Source organism: Eretmochelys imbricata, chromosome 5 (genome assembly GCF_965152235.1).
Source record: "Eretmochelys imbricata isolate rEreImb1 chromosome 5, rEreImb1.hap1, whole genome shotgun sequence".
In the NCBI taxonomy this organism is placed as follows: Eukaryota; Metazoa; Chordata; order Testudines; family Cheloniidae; genus Eretmochelys; species Eretmochelys imbricata.
Genome location: NC_135576.1, coordinates 57,927,454 through 57,949,285, shown reverse-complemented (window position 1 = coordinate 57,949,285; position 21,832 = coordinate 57,927,454). Strand labels below are relative to the sequence as shown.

The window sequence follows — 21,832 nt, the reverse complement described above, 5'->3', positions numbered from 1 at the left end:
CCGTGCGGCACCACCTCTACCGCCCCCACCAGTGAGCGAATCGAGAGGGGTCCCTGAACAGGGATGGGGAAGGGGGATGGGAGGGAAGGAGGGAAGAGATTTGCAGCGAGTACCCATTCCATACCGTGCGTAAGACCCAAAGGTCCGATGTAATGCTGGACCACGCACGGGAGAAACAAGCCAGGCAGTTCAGGAAACAAGGGGACGGATCCAGTGACTGGTCTGGTACACTGTCCTCAAGCGCATCTTCAAAAGCCTGGCTTAGTGCCCAGCTGGGATTTGTGCTGACCTTGGTTCTGGCCCAGTGCATTATTATTGTTATTATTGCGCCGTCGCCTGTTATCCCTGCCTCGCCTACGGTAAGGCTCATGCCTGTGACGAGGCTGGTACTGACGCTGAAGGGGAGGCTGTGACTTAAAGGGCTTCCTCTGCGTCACCAGGGCGTGCATACCCAGAGACTTACATGCAGCCCTTGAGTCCTTGAGGTTATGCAGCCTTGCGTCTGTCCAGTCCGAAAATAGCCTGGACCCTTCAAAGGGGAGCTCCTGGAGTGTGCTCTGGACCTCAGGAGGCAGGCCTGACTCCTGCAGCCGTGCTGAGCGCCTCATGACCACCGCGATGCGATTGTTCTGGCTGCCGCGTCTGCTAAACGTAGGGAGGTCTGGAGAGAGGCCTTAGCCACTGTCTTCCCCTCGTCCATCAGGGCCGTTTCCTGTTGGGAACCTTGCGGGAGGTTGTCCTTAAACTTCCCCACCACTGCCCAGGAGTTAAAATTATGTCTCTTGAGGATGGCCTGCTGCTTAGCAATCCTCAACTGAAGGCCCCCCGATGAGTACACCTTTCTGCCAAAAAGGTCCAGGCGTTTTGTCTCCTTGGCCTTAGGTGCCGGGGCCTGTTGACCATGGTGCTCCTTTTCATTCACCACTGAGACCACCAGGGAGCACGGACTTGGGTGGCAAAAAATAGGAATTCATAGCCCTTTGACGGGGCAAAGTACTTGCGCTCCACACCTTGGCTGTTGGAGCGCTGGAGGCCAGGATCTGCCATATAGTCTTATAATTCGATTGGATGGTCTTAATGAGCGGGTGCGCTATTCTAGATGGACCTTCGGGGCTCATAATGTCCACCATAGGTTCCTCCTGCTCAACTGACTCCTCGGCCTGCAGCCCCAAGTTCTGGGCGACCCTATGCAGTAGCTCCTTGTGGGCTCTGTGGTCTATGGGTGGAGGGCCGGACATCGCTGTTCCCGCCACCGCCTCATCCGGGGATGACGAGGAGGTTAGCAGCTGCTTGGCCCCCTCTGGCTGGTCTTCCTGCTCCCCTTCTCCCACGGGAGGGGCCTTTGGCTCGGGCCGGGGCGGGAGACCTTGGGATGGCACCGGACTCGGTACTGGTCTCTCCAGTTTACCCTGGGGGGATGCTGGAGGCCTAGAAACTGTGGCTTCCGGCACCGTCAGGCGTTAGTGTGGGGACTGGGACTGCTGCATCAAGTAGCTCACCCTGGACGGGGCCCCTTGGCGCTGTTGATAGGCCCAAGGAGTCCAGAAGGGCCAATGACCTGGCGGCCCCCATTGGGGGTGCCACCCCATCAGAGGGTCCTTGCTGTCCAGAACACGGAGCGAGTGACTGTAACGGCCAGAGTCGGCACCAGACTGTGGCGATGCTGACAGCGAAGGCCACAGCAGAGCCAACAATCTGTGCTGGCGGGAGGTCGACGAGCGACTCCTAACGGAACGGGAGTGAGACCGGTACCGATATCCCCGGGAACGGGATCTGGACCGGGACCAGCACCAGCGTTCTCGGGACCGGCACCTGTGGGAGTCCTCCGGCGACGGCCATCTCAACTCCTCCTGGTGCCAGTCTCTACTCGGTGCCGGGGATCGTGCCTCGTCCGTGACTTTCTCGCACCGATCCACTCCCGGTACTGCGACTTCCTTCTGAGCCGCAGGTAACTGGGAGTCCGCAGACGCGGCGGTCGACCGGGACCAACTCTGGGCGCGGTGCCGGGATGGTGTCCTCGAAAGGCACCCCACTGCCAGCTTACCCCTCGACGGCTCCCGTGGCATGGGTGCCGGAGGATTCTCCCTGTATGGGAGGGGGCTCGTCGCCGACAGGTCAATGAGATCCTTTGCTGCCTCAAAGGTGCCAGGCGTGGAGGGCTGATCCATTAAGTCCTCGACCCCATTGTCTGCACTGAGCTCACTTGGGCCTGGGCTTCCCACTCTTATCAGCGCTCGGGGCCTTGGAAGGCGCCGGCCTCCTCTGCGGGGAACATCCGCGCCTTCCTTTGGGCTGCGCCATGGGCCGCACCGGGGAGGACGAGCAGTGCCGGGGCCTAGTCTGGCGCTGTGGGGCGGACCGCTTTCGGTGTTTAGCCGGTGCCAGGTCTCCCGACGGCTCTGGAGCACTAGGCACTGAGGAAGCTGGAGCTGGCTTTGTTCTTGGCTTGAACGCCTTGCAAACCTTACACAGCTCAGTTTGATGTTCTTCCCCCAGGCAACGTAGACACGAGCCATGGGGGGTCACTAACTGGCGTAGCCTTGCGGCACGTGGCACAAGCCTTAAACCTGTGGGCCTGTGGCTTGCCCCACGGCCCGGGGTGGGTGCCGGAAGCTTCCAAGCACCTAATCACTTAAGTGTCCACAACAAAGTGTATGCTAACTAACTGATAACAGCTATCTGTAAGAGAAAGGCTAAGGGACTGCTCTCATACAAGAGAGAGAGGTAAGAAGGAACTGGAGGGGGTTGAGCAGCAGGGGTATATATGCACGGCACAGTGGCGCCAGTCGGGGGGGCCCTGCCAGCCCAACGGGAGCTGCTAAGGGAAAAGGTTTCTGACACTTGTGCACGCAACATGCGCACATCTAATGTGAAATGGACATGAACAAGCACTCGAAGAAGAATTTTGTATTAACAAAAGACAGTTCCTGTAACTATAATTGATTTAGACAAAAGAAATTATGCACATTCTGCAAACTTTTAATTTATTGAGCTTCCATGGGAAAAAATTCTAGTAATGAAAAGCAAGATTCTGCTGTCTTTAGTCATAATTAGTAATGCTTATGTGACCACACCCAGAATAAGCTATAAATTGCCAAGGGGGAAGAATCAAGCCTATACCAATTAGATTAAAAAAGAATATACTTTTTTACGCTTTTATCCTACATATCACATCTTACAGCACTTAGAGAAGAGGCACATTAGTTACTCATGAGACAGACATAAATGTAGCTCTAGATATCTCAAAAAACCAAAACCACCATGCTGTACAAACAGCATGGTTCCTCATAAAACTTAATTTCTACATAAGTCTTGCTTTATAGTTCACTCATTTTAAATAAAATCTTAGCAGTTAGATAAATTTCATTACAGGTTTCAGAATCATCATCAAAAGTGTAAAGTCACCCACAATAGGTAAATGATGGTTTCAAGAGTACAATGATTCCTCAGGCGTAAAGAAATGAAAACAGCCGTAACACAACAATAACAAAGACCTAGAGTATCAAGAATCAGGCTATTTTACCCGTTGTGTTCTCTCCTAGTTCCAGCCCCAAGGAGGGATTTGTTAAAATTAACTGGAATTTCTCATCACCTTCAGGAATATCATCATCAAAAATCATGACGTCAATGTATTTATACCTTTCTCCATCAGCAAAAGAGAGCATCTGGTAGTGAAACATACAAGACATTATATCTTAACAAGTATGTAACATGAACACGTACGTGATATTTTGCAAGTCTGGCCTACAGAATTCTTAAAAAATGGAAGAAAAATGCAAACAAAGGACCATATTCTGAGCGTCTATTGTAATGTGGCCAGAACAGGAATTGAGGGGCCTTCAGCAGAATCAGGGCCAATAAGCACATTTCATTGAAGCAACTTTTCAAAGGGGCCCATTGTAAAGGACCTGTTAAGAAAAACGGCTTCCAAATATGAACTATGTAATTTTTCCTAACAAAGGCTACATACGAAGTCTAAGTATAAAATTTCAGAACTTGGATTATTCTGATGATTTATAAAAAAAGATATAATCCTGTTTCCCTATAATTCTGGTTTAGAAAACATGCAATTTAAGATAAATATCTAGTTCAGTACTTTGCATGATTGCGCCAATTGAGAATAATAATTGCATTATCAATACTAAGGAGACTTGAGAAATGAATAGTACTGTACTGTGCGTTTTCTTCTTACCCTTGGCGTCACATTAAAATCCAGTCCCAGTTTTGCTTCTAGATTCTGGGCATAGAAAAACAAAGACACATTGCCAGAAGATCCTCTGTTACGGTATGCTACTAATGTCAGACCCCCATGGATTTCATCTATTTCAAAACTAAAATAAAAAGCAAGAAGAATCCTCTTATACTGGTAGTATGCAACATCAGTGATCAGAAGAGAGCACCAAATTTAACACAGAGTGCACAATGCTTAGTCATTCAAATCAGTGATCAAAACTCAGCACCTTCCTACCCATTCATTTTCAGAATGCATTAGATGCAAAGATGAGATCTGTCATCTCTGGGGGCAACACCTTTACATTAAACAGAGCAGTGACTAAATTCTCAGTAAATTGCTAATGCAAATACCACAGGTTCTTAGTAAATTGCTAATGCAATCCTCTACTAAGCAATATTTGCCTGTTTCTGAACTGTGTACACATATATATCCACTGCCATCTATATATTAAAAAACAAATGGTGTGTGATCATATAACTAAAGAATATCACAATGATTACATAAAGGAGTCTGAACTAAGGTGGCACAGGCATTTTCTAAGTTTTGAGTCCTTGACATTGCAACCTTAAGAATATTCTTTTAACATAGTTGTTTGGGTACAAAATATAAAGTCAGATCATTGTTACAATCACATTTTGAAATGACTCAGTATATTTTCAAATGAGAAAGACTGATTTATTCTTTAATTATGTCTAATGTAACTTTTTATATTGTCTTTTACATTAAAGGTGGAATTCAGCCCATTGTGGAGGGTCTTCTGCACAATGCCTGAACAAGGGGCAGGGAGAGTGTCTACACAGAAGTTTCTGCACTCCCTCACAGATGCAGTCTCAATGCTGGGTCTGAATGAGACAAGTGAATATTGGAGGTAGGAGGGGAAATGGCCCCCTTGTTTCCTTCACAAAGTACAAAACTGAATGCATTTTAGGTAGAACAAGTGAAACTTTATTAAACCCTGTGGACTGCTCTGTCAACGTGGATGATTTGCTTCCAGCCTATCTCTGTGTTTCTTGTTCCACTGATGTCTTGTGAGTAACATTCCCTTTAGGGCAATGGGACCTCTGACTCCAGTTACACTGATTATGTTACAGTCCTTCCTTACGTGTATACAGTGAAAGGAACAACTATGTAGGGGTGTGGAGGTCCAGTAGATTTTATGAGTGGAACAATGATGACTGACAAGTTGTGATGGAACCCAACAGCCTGAATACAATTTGGAGAGAAAGATCATATTCCTCAAACCCCATTTATTCAAGCTGGTGCAGAAATGAGATTAGCTGCACCAAAATATATATAGATATAGACAGACAGACAGAGACCTCCACAATGAGCTGAATTTCATCTTTACAGCAGAAAAATATATATTTTATATACATACAAAAATGCACACATTTGGTGGAGAACAAATCTTGAGCTAAATCTGAGGTATGTTCAGTGAAATTCTGTGTGATAGGGAAAGGGAAATTGGCTTGAACTACATTTATGCCCCTCTCTCCATTCTTGGGGCCACCTGATCACCCAACTGGTCCATGGTGCAAAGCAGAGTAGCTAAGGTCAAGACCAGGGATAGCAAAGGAACTGCTGCACAAGCCCCAAAATACCTGATGATTCCCCAATGTAAGAGAAATCCTTCATTTGCCAATTCAGATGACTTTAAGGCTGCTTTGCCACACCAAAGGTTTGATCTTGCTTCCACTGAAATTGGTGGGAATTTTGCCACTGATTTCCAAGGGAGAACGAATAGGCACTCAAGCAACTAATGACAGACTAGGCTCTTCATGGAAAATGAGACTTACTTGGTATTCTGCCATTCAATTACTCCTCTCACTCCATCATTAGCATCTATAATAATCTGAGCTGCCAAGCCTTCTGCATCTAAAGACAAAATACAAAGGACTAAAAAAATATCAAAAGAAAGAAGAAAACCTGTTTATACTCTGTTTTCAGGGCTTGATTAAAAATCTGTTTTTAACACAAGTGCCAATAAGCTTTACACACAGAATACGCAGCACTTTGTCTCCAAACTGGGAAAGAGAGTGGGCAGATTAACTGCTAATGCACAGAGAAAAGCTTGTCCCCACTAAATGAAATGAAGAACTATCTTCCACACAAAGAGTGACATATTACTAGACATCTCTGTCTTACCACAGGTACACACAACATTACAAACCAATAAAAAAAAGCAACATTACAAGAATATTAAGGTTGCAAACACCAGCACTGAAAAGTTAGGAAATACCAGAATTAATGTTGCCCGTGCAATCTTAATTTGGTCTCTTGGTGCACATGCATTATGATCACATGCTAGTTTCTCCATAGACTCTACCCTCATTTAGTGCACAAAATGAATGGTAAACCCAACTAAGCTGTTATTGAATATTTTCTTTTATCCTCATAGATAGAATATCAGGGTTGGAAGGGACCTCAGGAGGTCAACTAGTCCAACCCCCTGCTCAAAGCAGGACCAATCCCCAATTTTTGCCCCAGATCCCTAAATGGCCCCCTCAAGGGTTTAGCTCACAACCCTGGGATTAGCAGGCCAATGCTCAAACCACTGAACTATCCCTCCCCCCATCATTCAATGTGTGGTCCCATTCCTTATTTACTGTACACTACTTAAACCATTCCAAGTTCAGCATTACTAATTTCCTTATGGGAATTTCTATGGTGCTCATCACTCTTACACTTTGTGCTCCATAAACATTAATACACTTATCTTCATGATACCCATATGACATGAGGAAGTTTATTATAGTCACTTTACATACATGGAACTGAGGCATAGAGAAATTAATATAAAATGTGTCCATTCATTTTGGATATCTAATATGAGATCCTATGGTTTAATTTTTCAAAGAATGTAGCACTTTACTTGTTCAGAGCACAGCACTGCCAGGCAACCTGAATTTAGGCATTTCCTCACATAAGCATTTGATTTTGAAACCTTAATTTTTTAAATATTTTTGTTTATGTAATTTCCTAAGTTTAATAATAATAAAAAAATTGGAAAAAACTAAAATTTCATCCTATTGAACCATATTTACTCTTCTCATGGTTCATCAGTAGAGTTATGATCTTTAGGTCCATGGCACAGCCCTCTATTACTTGAGCTGACTAAGTAACTATGAGTAGTAGATGACTGTTATCTTAGACCTGCCACTAGAGGAGATGGGGACACACATTATCAGTGGGATTCACAGTTATTTGCTAGACAGGAAAAGCTTGTTGAGGATGAGGAATATGGGTTTAACTCCAGGTTCTGTACGAATGTGCACGCTAGGGGCTGCAGACCTTTCCGCCCCTGTGCCCCCCAGTTTCTCCTTGTTCCCTTCTGTTCCTATCTCCTATACTCTCCAACTCGACTCTCCTTACCAACTCTTTCCCTTATCCTCTCCACCCAGCTCCTGCCTTTTCTCATGTCCCTTCCCTTCTTCCCAGCTCTTGCCCTTCTCCTACCTTTGTTCCTATCCCCCTCTGCTCCTGCCCCTTTTTGCCCACTCCAGGTTCCTGGTCCTCATTCCCCTTTCCCAGTCCTCATCCCTGTGCATTTAAATGGGGCTCTTTCCTCCTTTTTTTCTGTGCTGCCTGAGAGTCAGCAGTGGGAGCACCGAGAGCACAGGAGAGACAGTCTCCACAGCATCTCCCTGTAGCCAGGTGGAGCAATCACAGGTAAACTCCTGCTCAACTCTGAAGCCCCAAGATGGAGCAAAGTGAAGTTGGAATCTTTGGAGAATTTAGCTGCTCTGCTCTAACAAGCATCTATTAAGCATGTGGGAACTTAGAACTTTCTAAGTGTTATTGCTTGGCAAAATTTTGGTGGATTTTAACAAGAACAGCAAAACAAACATCCCTGACACCTGGGTGACACCCCTATCCAATTTCAAGTCCCTGTTTCACAGAATGGAGGCACTACAGCTTCTCTAGAAAATGTCAGACATTAAAAAAGGTAAAAACAATGAATTTTCCCCAACTTCATTCTCAGAAATTTTGCTGAAACCAAAAGATGCACCCTGAGTCAGACATCCAACATCGGGCATTTTAGCACAAATGCTTGAAGTTTGGCAAAGTTATAAGCAATTGAAGCTAATGAAAAATGTTGCGCAACTTTCCACCTTCACTGCCTAGAATATAATATTTTGTGGGTGAAATCCTGGTCCCGTTGACTTCAATGGGGTTTTGCCTCTCACTTCTGTCAGGCCAGGATTCCAACCTATTCCTAGCACTGACCCTTTTTGACTTCCTAAATTGTAAAATTTAGCAAGTAAATGAACAATACAGCGAGCACGATGTATCTCAAAATGTTCTTTAATTGCTTATTTTGACATCTGTATAGTACCTCAATTTATTTACAACATAATGAAGTTTAAGTAATATGAGATTTTATAATATTGACTTCTCTATTAAATCTTTGCTGGAAAATGAGGAAACTGATAATTTTGTGCAAATTATAAAGTGTGTGGATAGGGAAGTGTAGACTAGCAAGATTCTAGTATAATATTTAGAGTCTAGAATTCAGGGTTATCAGGGAAAATCATGGGTTAAAACTTATCCCTATATATAATGTGTGCATCTGCAAGCCTGTCGAATATTTGTCCTAGGATTGCCACTATATCAGGGCTAAGTTACTGTAAGTCAAGAAGGTACTCAAGTACCTCTAATAATGCAGGGTAAGACTAAATAAATAGCCTGTCACAGAATATAGTTCTGGAAGATAATTTGTCTCACTTGTGTTACTCTTTGAATGTGCAGTAAGTATTTATGGTTTAGAATCAGTGAACTAATCACAGCTCAACCTGCACAAATCAGCATTGGATGTTGTGTTTACCTTTCAGTCTGTAATGAATCAACTCAGTCATTTCTACAGGCATGCAAAGAAAAGGGAAAAGAAGTCAAAGAGAAACTATTAGAAGCACACTGTAAACACATTTCTTTAACATTAAGGGTCTGATCCAGCTCTCTTTGAAATCAATGGCAATTTTGCCATGGGATCAGGACTCTAACCAAGCAAGATGATAAATGAAGATCATTAAAAGATTAATTTCAGGTTTCAGAGTAGCAGCTGTGTTAGTCTGTATCCCCAAAAAGAAAAGGAGGACTTGTGGCACCTTAGAGACTAACAGATTTATTTGAGCACAAGCTTTTGTAGCTCACGAAAGTTTATGCTCAAATAAATTTGTTAGTCTCTAAGGTGCAACAAGTCCTCCTTTTTTTTATTAAAAGATTAAGAAACCCCATTGAAGTTGATCCTCAAAACCAAATGTAATAAAAACAGTAATAAAAAGAGACTGTCATCCAAACATATGTGCCAGTTACACAAAGTATTATTTTGGCACATATGTTTAGATGCTAAGTAAACAGTAACCAGGGTAAGAACACAACTCTGGAGGAGACATAAGGAGCATACCCTTTAATACAGACCAGACACAATGGTAATCCTTGTGCTCAGGGAATGCAAGGATTGAGTAAGGTTAGTGCTAATATGGGTGTTATTCTCTCAAAGATCCCCTGGCCCTACTGTCCCACTCCTATCTGCAGAGGTCAGCAGAGCACACTGCACCTTGTATATGAATGGCCATGATCCCCCCGCAACCCTTTAAGCTCCTAGAGGCACAGTGACTGTCTGGTGTAGAATGCTTACTGGAACTTCTCCTGCTTTGCCTAAAAGGCACACCACAGCCCTACCATTTTCTCTGGTGAGATTCTGTTAATAGGCACTGCTACTTTTTGAGAAATAATCCCTGTTCACCAGCTTCTGTTTGAATGATCCCAGCTGTTGACCTGTGCAATGCATCACAGGCACCATGCTGCATTAGACACCCAAAGACGTTTGAGTTAGTCAAGCAATGATTATTCATTGGTGAAATGTACAGCAGTAAGTTTTCTCACTGTCCAAACTATTTTCATATTAGAATACAAGAATCAAATTTCAAGATGCAAATTAACTTTCCTCATGAGACACATTTTACTAAATGACAAAGGTTTTTTAAAAATTGAGATTAATTGATAATATACATCCCTTAAAATCACCCCACCATTTGCCTGAATCCCAAGAAATGTAAGCTTTATGATTGCATAAGCCTCCTTTTCAGTTATTCTTGCCTTGACCTTGCCTTAAATCATTATACTACTGTAATAAATATAAATACAATGCGTTATTACATATATACAATTCATATAAACTGTGAAGTAAATATGGTACTGATACAGATGTTATACCCAGTCTGGGAGGGAATGACATCAAAGGATTCATGACAATTTCAACAGATGTTAAATTAATCAGGAAGAATTCTTGTACTTCTGGTATATCATCCTGCAGAATAAAAGCACAGTAAATTCTCCTTTTATGATCCTTTAAGATGTGAGTCAACCAAAACACAACACTTAACTTATGCCCCAACAATTTTAAATTATATTAGACTTTATTCATTTATTCCTACCCTCTTAAAATACAGTTATTAGGTCTGAAATTGATCCTCATGTAATATGTTTCAAATAAAGTATTATATTTTGTTTAAAAGATACTACCGTGATAAAAAAAGCTATTCCTGAACATAAATTTCATTGTGAATTTAAAAAGCACTAGAAGTACCCGCTTGAAAAAGAAAAGTATGTAGCAATCAATCCATATATATCTGTAGGCAATGAAGACTATTCTGAATTCTAGGTATCAACTGAAGCTTAATGAGAGTTTGATTCCATTCATGCATGTCTAGTTGTAGCCACTCTCTGTGATTAACTGTACCCCTCTGGTTTCCACATTTAAGATTAGGGCAAAAAGATCCTCCATTATTTCTTCTGAGCCACAATGAAACAGTATACAGCATGAAATGATGGAGAAGTTGTGGGAATTAAGACCCAGATTGTGTACCCACTGAAGTCAAAGACAATCGTGTATTGATGACGAGGATTAAGATTTACCTCTAGAATAGTAACATTTATAGAAGCTGATGTTTCTCCTTCCCCTAAAAGCAGCCAACCAGACACAGGTATGTAATCAACTCCTGGTTCAGCCAAGGTCCCTTCTGTCTGATTCCTTACTCTGAGCAATCCTGGCACTGTTGCATATGTAACATTGATAACACCTAGTAAATGTGGAACAAAACAAAAAAAGTTCTTATATTTTAATTCCTATTTAACTACAATCCAAATAGACAAAACAGACAAAGTGCAGGAGAAGGGAGTATTATCCTCATTTTACAGATGGGCAACTCCATCAGGCAGATTAATGACCTGATCCAAAGCCCATTGAAGACAACGGGAGCCACATCATTGGTTTCAGTGTGCTTTGAATCAGGCTCTCAGTGACTTGTAACTGGTCACCAGGAAGTCTATAGTGTAATCCAGAATTAAAACCCACATCTCGAGTCCCAGTCCAGTGCCTTAGCCTCAAGACCATCTTTCTTCCCTCTTCCAAAGGAAAAAAGGCTCCAAGACCTTTTTTTTTAAACACTACTAATTTAAAAGTGTTTTGCAAAAGGGAGAAAATGTGGTTTTGTGGGTATTTTTGCTGAGATTTTTCTTTCCCTCCTCCTAGCAAAAAGCAGAGTACAATCTAATTAAGAAGTTTAGGGTTTGACCCAGTAAAACTAAATGGACACAATGCCTTAGTACAGAGGTTCCCAAAATTTTCTGGTTCAGCTTCCCTTGCACTAGAATGGTGGATGAGCACAGCCCTCTAACCACCCACTTCCTACCCACACCTTCTATCCCTTATGCCATGTTCTAGAATAGGGGCCTTTCAAGGGGCTTAATGAAGTTAGGTACCCAACTACCATTGAAAGTACGTCTTTGAAAATCCCAGACATTATCTCTACTTTATTCTTGCAGCTCTCTGTCCCCTTTTCTTTTACTTCTCCATTCTTTTCCTGCTTTTTCAACTTTTAATCCCTTTTTTGTTCTGTTTTTATTCAAATCTTATGTCTTTTCCTAGTTGTTCCCACTCCCCTCCCCTCAGTCAATACAAGGCAACAAACAAAGTTTGATTCATTCCGAAACACAGTGTTGCAAATTGCATCCATCCCCAGAAGCCAAGTGTCAGAAATGCAGTATCACCACTTATGATCAATAAGTGACAGACTAGCTAGTCCATTCGAACAAGAAGCTACCAATTTCCTGAGATTTGAAGATGGTGGGACTGAGTGGCTATTTGTGTTATGACCATCTACCACCTGGCTACAATCTAATGTATAACATACCACTGCAAAAAACAACTGAGCAATCAAAAATTTACCTAAATGGACCACTGCTAAAAGAGAAATGGAAAGTAGCTGCATTCATTCAGGAATAATCATTTGAAAACTAGTCATAATCCCTAACAATATTTTATGTTTGATGAGAAAACAAAAAATGATGGAAACCTACATGAACTTAAAAGGACATTTGACTCTGGCTCATTCCTTCACTTCTTGTGCTGGAAGGAGTTGGCAATATTGTAGAGGTGATATCTGCAACTGCTCAGAAAGAGGGAGATTTTGTCCTAGTGTATAAGCAATAATTATTTTTCACATCAGTTGCTCTCTATGCTGTGGTTAGGCACAATGGTTAAGCAGGTGGTGAATTATAATTACTACTTCTGATTAGCTAAAAATTGCACCCACATTTATTTCACCCTGCCTCTCCTACCCCACCTCTCCAAACCCTTCCTTGTTGTTCATCCTATCCAAATGTTATGTCTTCTCCTTTAGAGAATTAGCTCTCTGGGGCAGGAACAGTAATTTACTATATATAAGCTTGGAAGGATTAGATTTTTATCAGTAAATGTTGATAAACATTGACAGGTTTCAGAGTAACAGCCGTGTTAGTCTGTATTCGCAAAAAGAAAAGGAGTACTTGTGGCACTTTAGAGACTAACCAATTTATTTGAGCATAAGCTTTTGTGAGCTACAGCTCACTTCATCGGATGAAGTGAGCTGGAGCTGGAGCTCACGAAAGCTTATGCTCAAATAAATTGGTTAGTCTCTAAGGTGCCACAAAGTACTCCTTTTCTTTTTTGATAAACATTGAGTTGCTCATACACACACAACTGACAAAAAAATATTTTCACCCATAATAATCAAAATGTACAGATAGACAAAGTAAGAACAATGCTTCCTAGGAACTTATCAGAGATTTATTTAAGGACATTTATGTTGTACATTTTGACATGTGATGTTGACAATTTATGTTTTAACAGTTATAAAACTAACTTTTTGAATCTCAACATCTATGGTCCTTAAATAATTATTGTATGACCCCCCCACTGCCTGACCCCTCAACAATTTCCTGCCATTGTGAAATTTTAAATCAATAAAAATTAAAAACAACTTAAAAATAAACATTGATATTATCCATTGAAAATATTTTAAAAAATTAATTCTGCCAAGCCTAGTTGTATATTTGTATAGTGACTGGCACTATGATGCCCCAGTCTGTTCTACCACAATACAGCTTATTATGTAGTAATAATAATAATAATAATAACAACAAACAACCACAACAACAATTACAGCCATGGGGACACAAGTATCTCATATAAACACCCGAACAGCTTTAGGAAATATCTCTTGGAGGGCCAACACATCACCATACTGGGCAGTAAAGTTCTTCAAAAAGGGGCAGGAGAAGAGAATGTCATTAAAACTAGCAGAGTTTCATGAAGACCTAAGTTTAAAGGCCCATTCTCCCCACCACTTCCACCAGGTCTCCAATAGTGTGTGGTTTTTGCAGGGACTCGTGGATCACAAAGGAAGCACTGTTATGCAGGGAGAAGTCCTTCCCTGCAGACAGTTAGAGGTGAAGGGATTTGGGTAAGTTTCTGGAGGGGACTGACTAAAATTGAAAGCAAGAATATTTGGTTACTGTCCTCTTTAACTTTTGGCTGTAACTACATTTTTGCAAGCAAGATTCTGAAAGTAAGAGAGCAGACACAGAGATGAACATTTGATTCATCTGACTCCCATTGACTTTTCCTCGTCAAACAGAATATGTTGCAGAAGACACATAAAACCTCTGTATCTAGAGAAATTACACAAACCTAAAGATCCAAATTCTCTGCTGATGAAAAGTTGAATAGTTTTGTTTGCCTCTTGGATCAAAACCATCCTGGATGAAGAAGCAAAGTTCAAAACTCCATGTGGTTCATCACTGGCCTCTATTGTCAAAACAGCTTCATACCCTTGGCTATCCAGGACAGCAGCACCCATTGAAGAAACGCCTGTAAAACAGTCAATGGAGTAACTACACAGAATGTTAAGCAGCTGAAGTGGGGGTTTTTTTTGTTTGTTTTTTTTTATTAGCCATGGCAGTTTATATTTCTATTTCCTTCAACATGCCATGCAGTCAATCATATTCCCAGTACAATGAATCAGGGAGAACATGATACCATCTATTGTGTTTCTATGCCCAGTGTGGCTCCATACATGTTCTAGAGCAAATATAGCACAATACAACACAATAAAGCTATATCTAATGAAAGGATAATATCAAATGAGAAGACAGAATAACATCCAATGTACTTTCATATGATGGGTAATTACAGGGTAAGGTTTGGTTTTGCCAGCGTGGCTGGGGCACCTTGAAGCAAGAACTCCTTTGCAAATCTAGCCCGGCTTTAGTAATGGATATCTGTTTAATAGTGACTATGGGCAGAGAAAATGCAGATCTAGATGCTTCTCCCACAGCATAATCTGAATGGCAGGAATAGAATCTACTGCCCTCCTTGCAGAAATCAACAGTCAATGGGGAAGTCTGCTTGTGACAGGACAAGACGAATTGTCTGAACAGATATAAATAGTGGCTTATTTCATAGCATGTATAACCAAAAGGCATTATTGGGTCCAATTCTGTTCCTATTTACAGGGGTGCAGCTCTCACAGAATTTGCTGGACAGAGTTGATCCCACTGTAAAACCAATCAAAACATATCAGTCAGAACACTCTAGAGAACAGTATGCACATAAAGAAGGACCACCAAACTTCAGTACATGGAAACAAAGTTTCACAACTTAAGTAATAAAGTACAGTGCTTTAAAAAGTCACAAATAAATTAAAACAATAATGCAAATGACATCCTTTTCCCATTTGAGATTCACCATGCTACACTTTTGCATTACCTTGAGTTCTGATGTCGAATAGGACTACTTGGTATCCTTCCTTTTCTTCAGGAATATGGTCATCCAGCAGATGAACACAGAATGTTAGATTCAATGACTCCTGTTTATTTTAAGTGGCAAAATAGGTTAGTTATCGCTGTACAAAACCCAGGATGCTATCTGTCACAGATTTTGAATGATTCCATCCAAGAAGTTTTAAATTTAAAATAGCAAAAATTAAAAGCTACCTACAATTTGGACCTCTATTTTTGGAGGGGGGTGAGGGAGTGAGAGAACCTGGATTTGTGCAGGAAATGGCCTAACTTCATTATCATGCACATTGTGTAAAGAGTTGTCACTTTGGATGGGCTATCACCAGCAGGAGAGTGAATTTGTGTGGGGGGGTGGAGGGTGAGAAAACCTGGATTTGTGCTGGAAATGGCCTAACCTGACGATTACTTTAGATAAGCTATTACCAGCAGGACAGTGGGGTGGGAGGAGGTATTGTTTCATATTCTCTGTGTATATATAAAGTCTGCTGCAGTTTCCACGGTATGCATCTGATGAAGTGAGCTGTAGCTCACGAAAGCTCATGCTCAAATAAATTGGTTAGTCTCTAAGGTGCCACAAGTACTCCTTTTCTTTTTGAAAAATCAAATAGGTCAGGAAACAATACTATTTGGAAAGGTGTTCACCCTTTTCCACTTCAGCCTTCATTTCAATATTATCTCTAGCTTTGGCTGCTGAACACAGTTACTCTGTATGGGGTTACCTCGGGAAAGAAAAGTACTCCAGAATAGTTTTCAAAGGTTTGATCTAGGCGATGTCCAACAATTTTCCAATTAACAGTAACATTTCCCAGTCCAGGAGCAGTTCTTAGGATGTGGAACTGCAATTCTTCTCCTAGGAATAATAACATCATAAAATGTTTGCTGTAGGGAAACTGCCTTGCTGTGTATCAGTCATATAAGAATCAGAAGCATGCATTCCATAATCATGGTAACTTTTCCAAAACCAAGAAATTCAAGTATCCACTGATACTTTATAGAGAGGCTCACTATGTAACACACGTTTGCTTTTAACATAAAAGAAGAAGGAGAAATCCAAATTCTAAACCTTTCAGTTCTGTTTTTAGTTCAATTTTGAAAAATGTAATGGAAAAAGCTATCAAATGCATGCGAGGACTTATAAAGCAACTACAGCGTAAAGGTAAAAATGAATCCCATACCCATCAGAACATGCACAAACACCAGAACAATGGCAATCCGTAGACTACACAAGATAGTAAATGCTGTATGTACTAGCTATGACACAAGTAAATTCCTATAGCAGTTCACTGGCAAGAAATATACATGTTGATAATATTGCACTGTAATGTAATTTTCCACAATGCATGCACAAAAATGCTTGCAATTACCTGTAAATTCCGTTTATGTGAGTTTTAACTTACATAATAGCATCAGTTATAGATTTTTTAAAATACAAAAGAAATTTTTCACAAAAAGTTAATAGCTTCCTATGATTTCTCAGGACATACTATATCAATCGACCGAAGTGTTATCAATGTTAATTTATAAAAAATACAATAATTATACATTTCGCATTTCTATCATTCAGTCTAATGGAAAATTTAATAAAAAACTAATGAATAGTATAGCAATCATTGCAAAATGTATGAAAAACAAAAAGATAAAAATAAGCTCATAAATATAAAAAGATGGCTTGAGGCTTCATATATTATATCAACATGAAGATATACATTAGCGTGTATAGTTGGGGGGGTGAACATATATATATATACATACACATTATATGACAGATGTTTATTTCTAAAACATAAGCATACTGCATATGTATTTCAACAGTATTTTTCAGGTGCACAAGGTTTAAGCTTGCCAGTACATACAGTATTGCATTGGCTTCTGAAAGACAGGAAAATGTGCAGAAACCTACAGTATCAAAATATTTGGGTATGTTAATACAACACATCTCTTAGCTGTCTGAAGGTTTTATGCTGCATCATTCTTATTCACTGAAATATAAGAAAATGCATGCAGCTAAGATTATATTTTTCCTCCTTAAACAATATTTTAGGGGTACATAAATACAGCCTTCACAAGTTCTGTTCAATATTTCTACTGCCAGAAAATGACTTTCTGACCAGTTCATATTAGAGATATTCAAAGAAATGATTTAGAATTTTTCTCACTGTTGCTAATCCTGGGCATAATCAAATCCATGGAACTACATGGTTCAAGTTGCCTCTGAACAAACCCAGCTGGAGGGCAAAAGAGGGGAGAAGGTAAGGCTGGCTGAGAAAGGACCAGGTGCTTCTACATCTATCTGAAACTACCACTCACAGAAGAGGCAAGATTCTCCTCCTCTCCTTTTTTACCCTGCGATTACTTTTCTCTGGATAATAGTCCAGTGCAAAACCAGTCCATGTGGCCAGCTAGGACTTGTGTCCCTTACTGTTGCATAAAATGGGCATATGATTTGACTTGTTGGGTCTGTATCATGATATAACACCAGTGTGACTCCACTGGTTTTTAATGGAACTCTTCCTGGATTATAGTGTGTGAGATCTCAGCCAGATCCAAAGGTGCACCTGAGCTCAGCCTGGTGCAGCTAAGAAAGGGAAGGAAAGGTATGTGGCTATGATGGCTTTACACCACATTGGCTCCACCATAATCATAGGGTCAGGTGGGGGCGGTCCAGCCCCGTGTAATTTAGAGCAGCCACGTGACAGGATACTTATAAGTAGTATTATGCTGCTAAAATTGACAGGAAGGACATCATAAAATTATTCTAGGTATTTTCTGTTCTGTTGAAGAACCACTGCTATCCCATATTTGTCCATCACTGAAATGAGATGGAAATTAGTTATTAATTTTAGGAGACTACAATAGAAATAATTTTTAAAGAAGCAGTATAAATAATTTTAAGAAAATATATGAACTTTACAAACATAAAATGAAGCCCATTTACAATAAAGTAGAATAGTATGTGTATTTAGGCATCAGCATTTCAAAAGTTAACTCCTGGGAATGTGCTGATGTTCACACCTTGCCTTAAGCTGCTCCATTGCTGTTTCCAATAGAAAAGAAAGTTCAAAATCTATTCAACGTGACATCATTATGATTGTGTTTCTGAAGAGCGGCAAACCTGAGTGTACACAACAGATCTATGGTTTCCAAAGAGGAACATCATCATATTGTTCAACACTGCACTGAAACACATTCTATCCTATTTGAGAATTTTGCACATCCATTTAAAAACAAAATCAATACTTAGAATATTTTAGTACCACAATTGCAAAATGCACAAATAAGACACAGCATATTTCAAAATCATACAATACAATGATTTTTCATTGTTCACAACAAAATGAATTATGATGTGGGAATCAGTTACAATGTGCACTCATCTTGAGCACTCGTCATTAATCAAAACACTGGATTAAAAGTTCTAATCTAAGTGAACACTTTTACTGATTCTGGGCAGTCCATTAGTGACCAGTATTACTAAGATCTTTGGTTGTCATATCCAGAAAGAACTCAGGTAAAAGTGAGTATTATGAATACAATTTCTGCCTTCAGTAGACTGGAACAAATATAAAAGGATCTCTGGAGACTGAAAATGTTTCATTAGGTCAATTTCACTTTTTCCCCCTATTTTAATTTTTAGTGTCTTACCCAAGTCTGAAGATTTATACATGTGGCTTAGGGACAGTGAATACCTGCCTAAAAATGTGTGAGATGTACAATATTTTTATCTTGAAAATAACTTTTTTAAACTGATGGACAGTGAAACTATTTAGTAATACAGTAAATATTAAACAACATAGCATTTGGAGTTGTTTTGTCTGGTATCAATAGTTATGGTTTCAGCACAAGAAAAAACAGGTATTAAAAGGCAAAATCAAGCTCTCCGTATGCCCCTATGAAGACCTAGTTCACTCTTTTTAATCAAGAGATTCTATAGGATTATTTTTTTTCTTGCTGCAAGCCAATGCATTCTTGTTCTTTTGTAGCTGGAGAATCAATGCTCAGTGGAGTTTCCAAATAGAACAAAACATTTCAGTTCCAAAGGACCAGTTTTGCTACTGTTTTGTAAATTAACTTTAACAAGTTGAAAAGACTCATGAGGGTCACCACAATCTCTGGTACCAAGACAGTTTCTGTTAATTCCTTGTGCTCATTGATGGCTCTTCTTAGCTTGTCAGATTACAGCTGGTTTGACATGCTGATCAGAACCATTAATGCAGAGGAATAAAGGATGAAAACTGAGGCACACACCAGCACAGAATCAACATAAACCACCTATATAAAATTTTCAAAGAGTTATGATGTCCTTTCATGTATAGCAATTATCATATTTGGTTTACAAAGATCAATTGAGAATTTTTTTTTCCAACAAAAAAGTACAATCTACACATTCTCTGGGAAATGAACGTCTGTTTTGTTTAGTTTGTCTTGACAGACTGCTCATCAAATTTTAGAGGAATATGATGCTGTAGCTCTTTTAGATTCAAGCAAAAGACAAACCAAAGCAATCACCATATAAAAATTCAGCAAACCTTTAGACCAAACATGCAATGTGCCCCTTTAAGGCACTAACAGAAAAACATTTTGTCCAATTCAAACTCTTACAGTTCTTCTTGAATGTCCACATGACACTATTTTAAGCCTGACAGAGACAAGACAGGACTGATACACCCCAAATCAGTGGCCACAGTCAAAACACAAGTGGTAATTCACCCACCAGCAGGGCAATGAGGGAATGAGAAAAAGATGTGCTAACGCTTAACAAGGTCCCAATATCTTTTTAGTAGTGTCTTTCAGAATATTTAAATCAGGTGAGAATCATTAACAGATTCTATTCTATTATATAAGAAGTTATACATAAGACCACTGCTAGATATGCATAGGTACCTATATAATATGAAGTCAAAAGGGGTTGTATCCAGGTGCAGAATTTGGCACTAAATGAATATAAGGGGGAAAGTTAAAAAGGGGCTAGTAGGTGTTAAAACTAGAGTGACAAGATGTGAGCTTCAGAAAGCAAATGGGAAGTACTGCTGAAGTTATATAGCATGTTTTGAACCCAATCTCTCTCTATCCAGTCAATGGGTTTTCTGAGTCTTATATTTGAAAGACATCTAAACTACAATGGAACACATGAAGGGTAGCTAGATAGTCCTTTGTTTGCATATACTCAATGGTTCTCTGATTACTTTTACCAACACAATTAAATGGACAAACAATGTAAGTCCTCATTAAGAGAAAGTATGAATAAGGAAGTTGATCGCAAATGGAGTTAGTGAGGTCAACATAAAGAGGAACCCACCTTCATGACCAATAACAGATCTTGAGGCTGTCTGAAAGCTAATAACTCCTGCCACATTGTCATTAGCCAGAATAACCACAGTGACAGTGTCTGAGCTAGGAAGAATACGACTTCCTCCTTCAGTGTGGGTCAGGCTGATTATAATATTTTCATTATCCTCTGGCTCTGGATCATCTAAAATGGTCAATGTGACCATCTTTTTAGTTTCACCTGTAAGGAAAAATAGAAGAAAATATAGGTATCAAAGCCATAACAAATGGCATTCTGGATAGCCATCTGTCTCGGATGGTTTAGACACCACAAATTCTGCATCTTGGCAGAAGAGGTTGACTAGATGACCTTGCAGTCCCTTCTAACCCTATGATTCTACACTTTCAAAGGGGGCTTAATCATCCTCTTTGTTAGGAAATACTTAAAAATATATAAATTATGTAAATCTATAGCACTGCAACAACTATTCAACGTACCATGTCAATTATAACAAACAGCCTTCAAACAGGAAATAATTAACTTTTGAGTGCGCGGAACACTTTAATCACTCAGTATTTGCTTCAGCTTTCTAACTCTATTTGGAAAAGGGGAGATCTGTTCTTGTAAAAGAAAACAACAGTGCATCCTTTTCTCTCTAATGAACTGAATTTGAATAGTCTTACCAAGTCGGAGTTTAAATAACAACCTAAATGCTATATATATAGGGGTGTACACATATATACACATACACTCTCTTGTATGAATTGAATTTGAATAGACCAACTCAGGGTTTGCATTCAGCAATCCTCTCATCCCACAACCCTTTCACGTGGACTTGGTATCTACCTTCCATGTTACCCAATCAGACCAATATAACTAGAAAACTGTACTAGTCAACCAGTTCCCAAAAAACCACTGAAATCTCCAATACAATCCTATTGTTCAATGTATGTGAAATACTTAAGTACGTTTTAGGGTTATGAACATACTTGGTCACAAAATACATATTTCTTACCCTACTGTCTTTTTAATTCCTTTTTTAATCTGTTTTGTATGAATCTTTTTTATAAAGTACCAACAAAATTATATCTCAGTGTCAGAATTAGCATTGCTGGTCATTAGTTGGAGTTTGATGACTCATCAACATAAATGACATAGTAAAAAAGTGTATATTACAGTCCCTTCAGTTGCTTGTAAATGACCTCTCTCTA

At 40.0% G+C, this 21,832-nt stretch overlaps 1 protein-coding gene across 1 annotated transcript in view; it reads right to left on the bottom strand.

Moving 5' to 3' along the window:
• The window catches only part of ADGRV1 (adhesion G protein-coupled receptor V1), a 420,452-nt gene that overhangs the window by 308,838 nt on the left and 89,782 nt on the right, over positions 1 to 21,832 (bottom strand). Inside the window, exons 35-43 of the mRNA XM_077818015.1 lie at positions 20,652 to 20,861; positions 16,075 to 16,205; positions 15,324 to 15,423; positions 14,247 to 14,426; positions 11,153 to 11,316; positions 10,451 to 10,544; positions 6,031 to 6,109; positions 4,193 to 4,331; positions 3,524 to 3,665 (exon numbers count right to left, since the gene is read on the bottom strand). Of these exons, the coding sequence (XP_077674141.1) occupies positions 3,524 to 3,665; positions 4,193 to 4,331; positions 6,031 to 6,109; positions 10,451 to 10,544; positions 11,153 to 11,316; positions 14,247 to 14,426; positions 15,324 to 15,423; positions 16,075 to 16,205; positions 20,652 to 20,861 (1,239 nt within the window). The remainder of the gene's footprint in view (positions 1 to 3,523; positions 3,666 to 4,192; positions 4,332 to 6,030; positions 6,110 to 10,450; positions 10,545 to 11,152; positions 11,317 to 14,246; positions 14,427 to 15,323; positions 15,424 to 16,074; positions 16,206 to 20,651; positions 20,862 to 21,832) is intronic.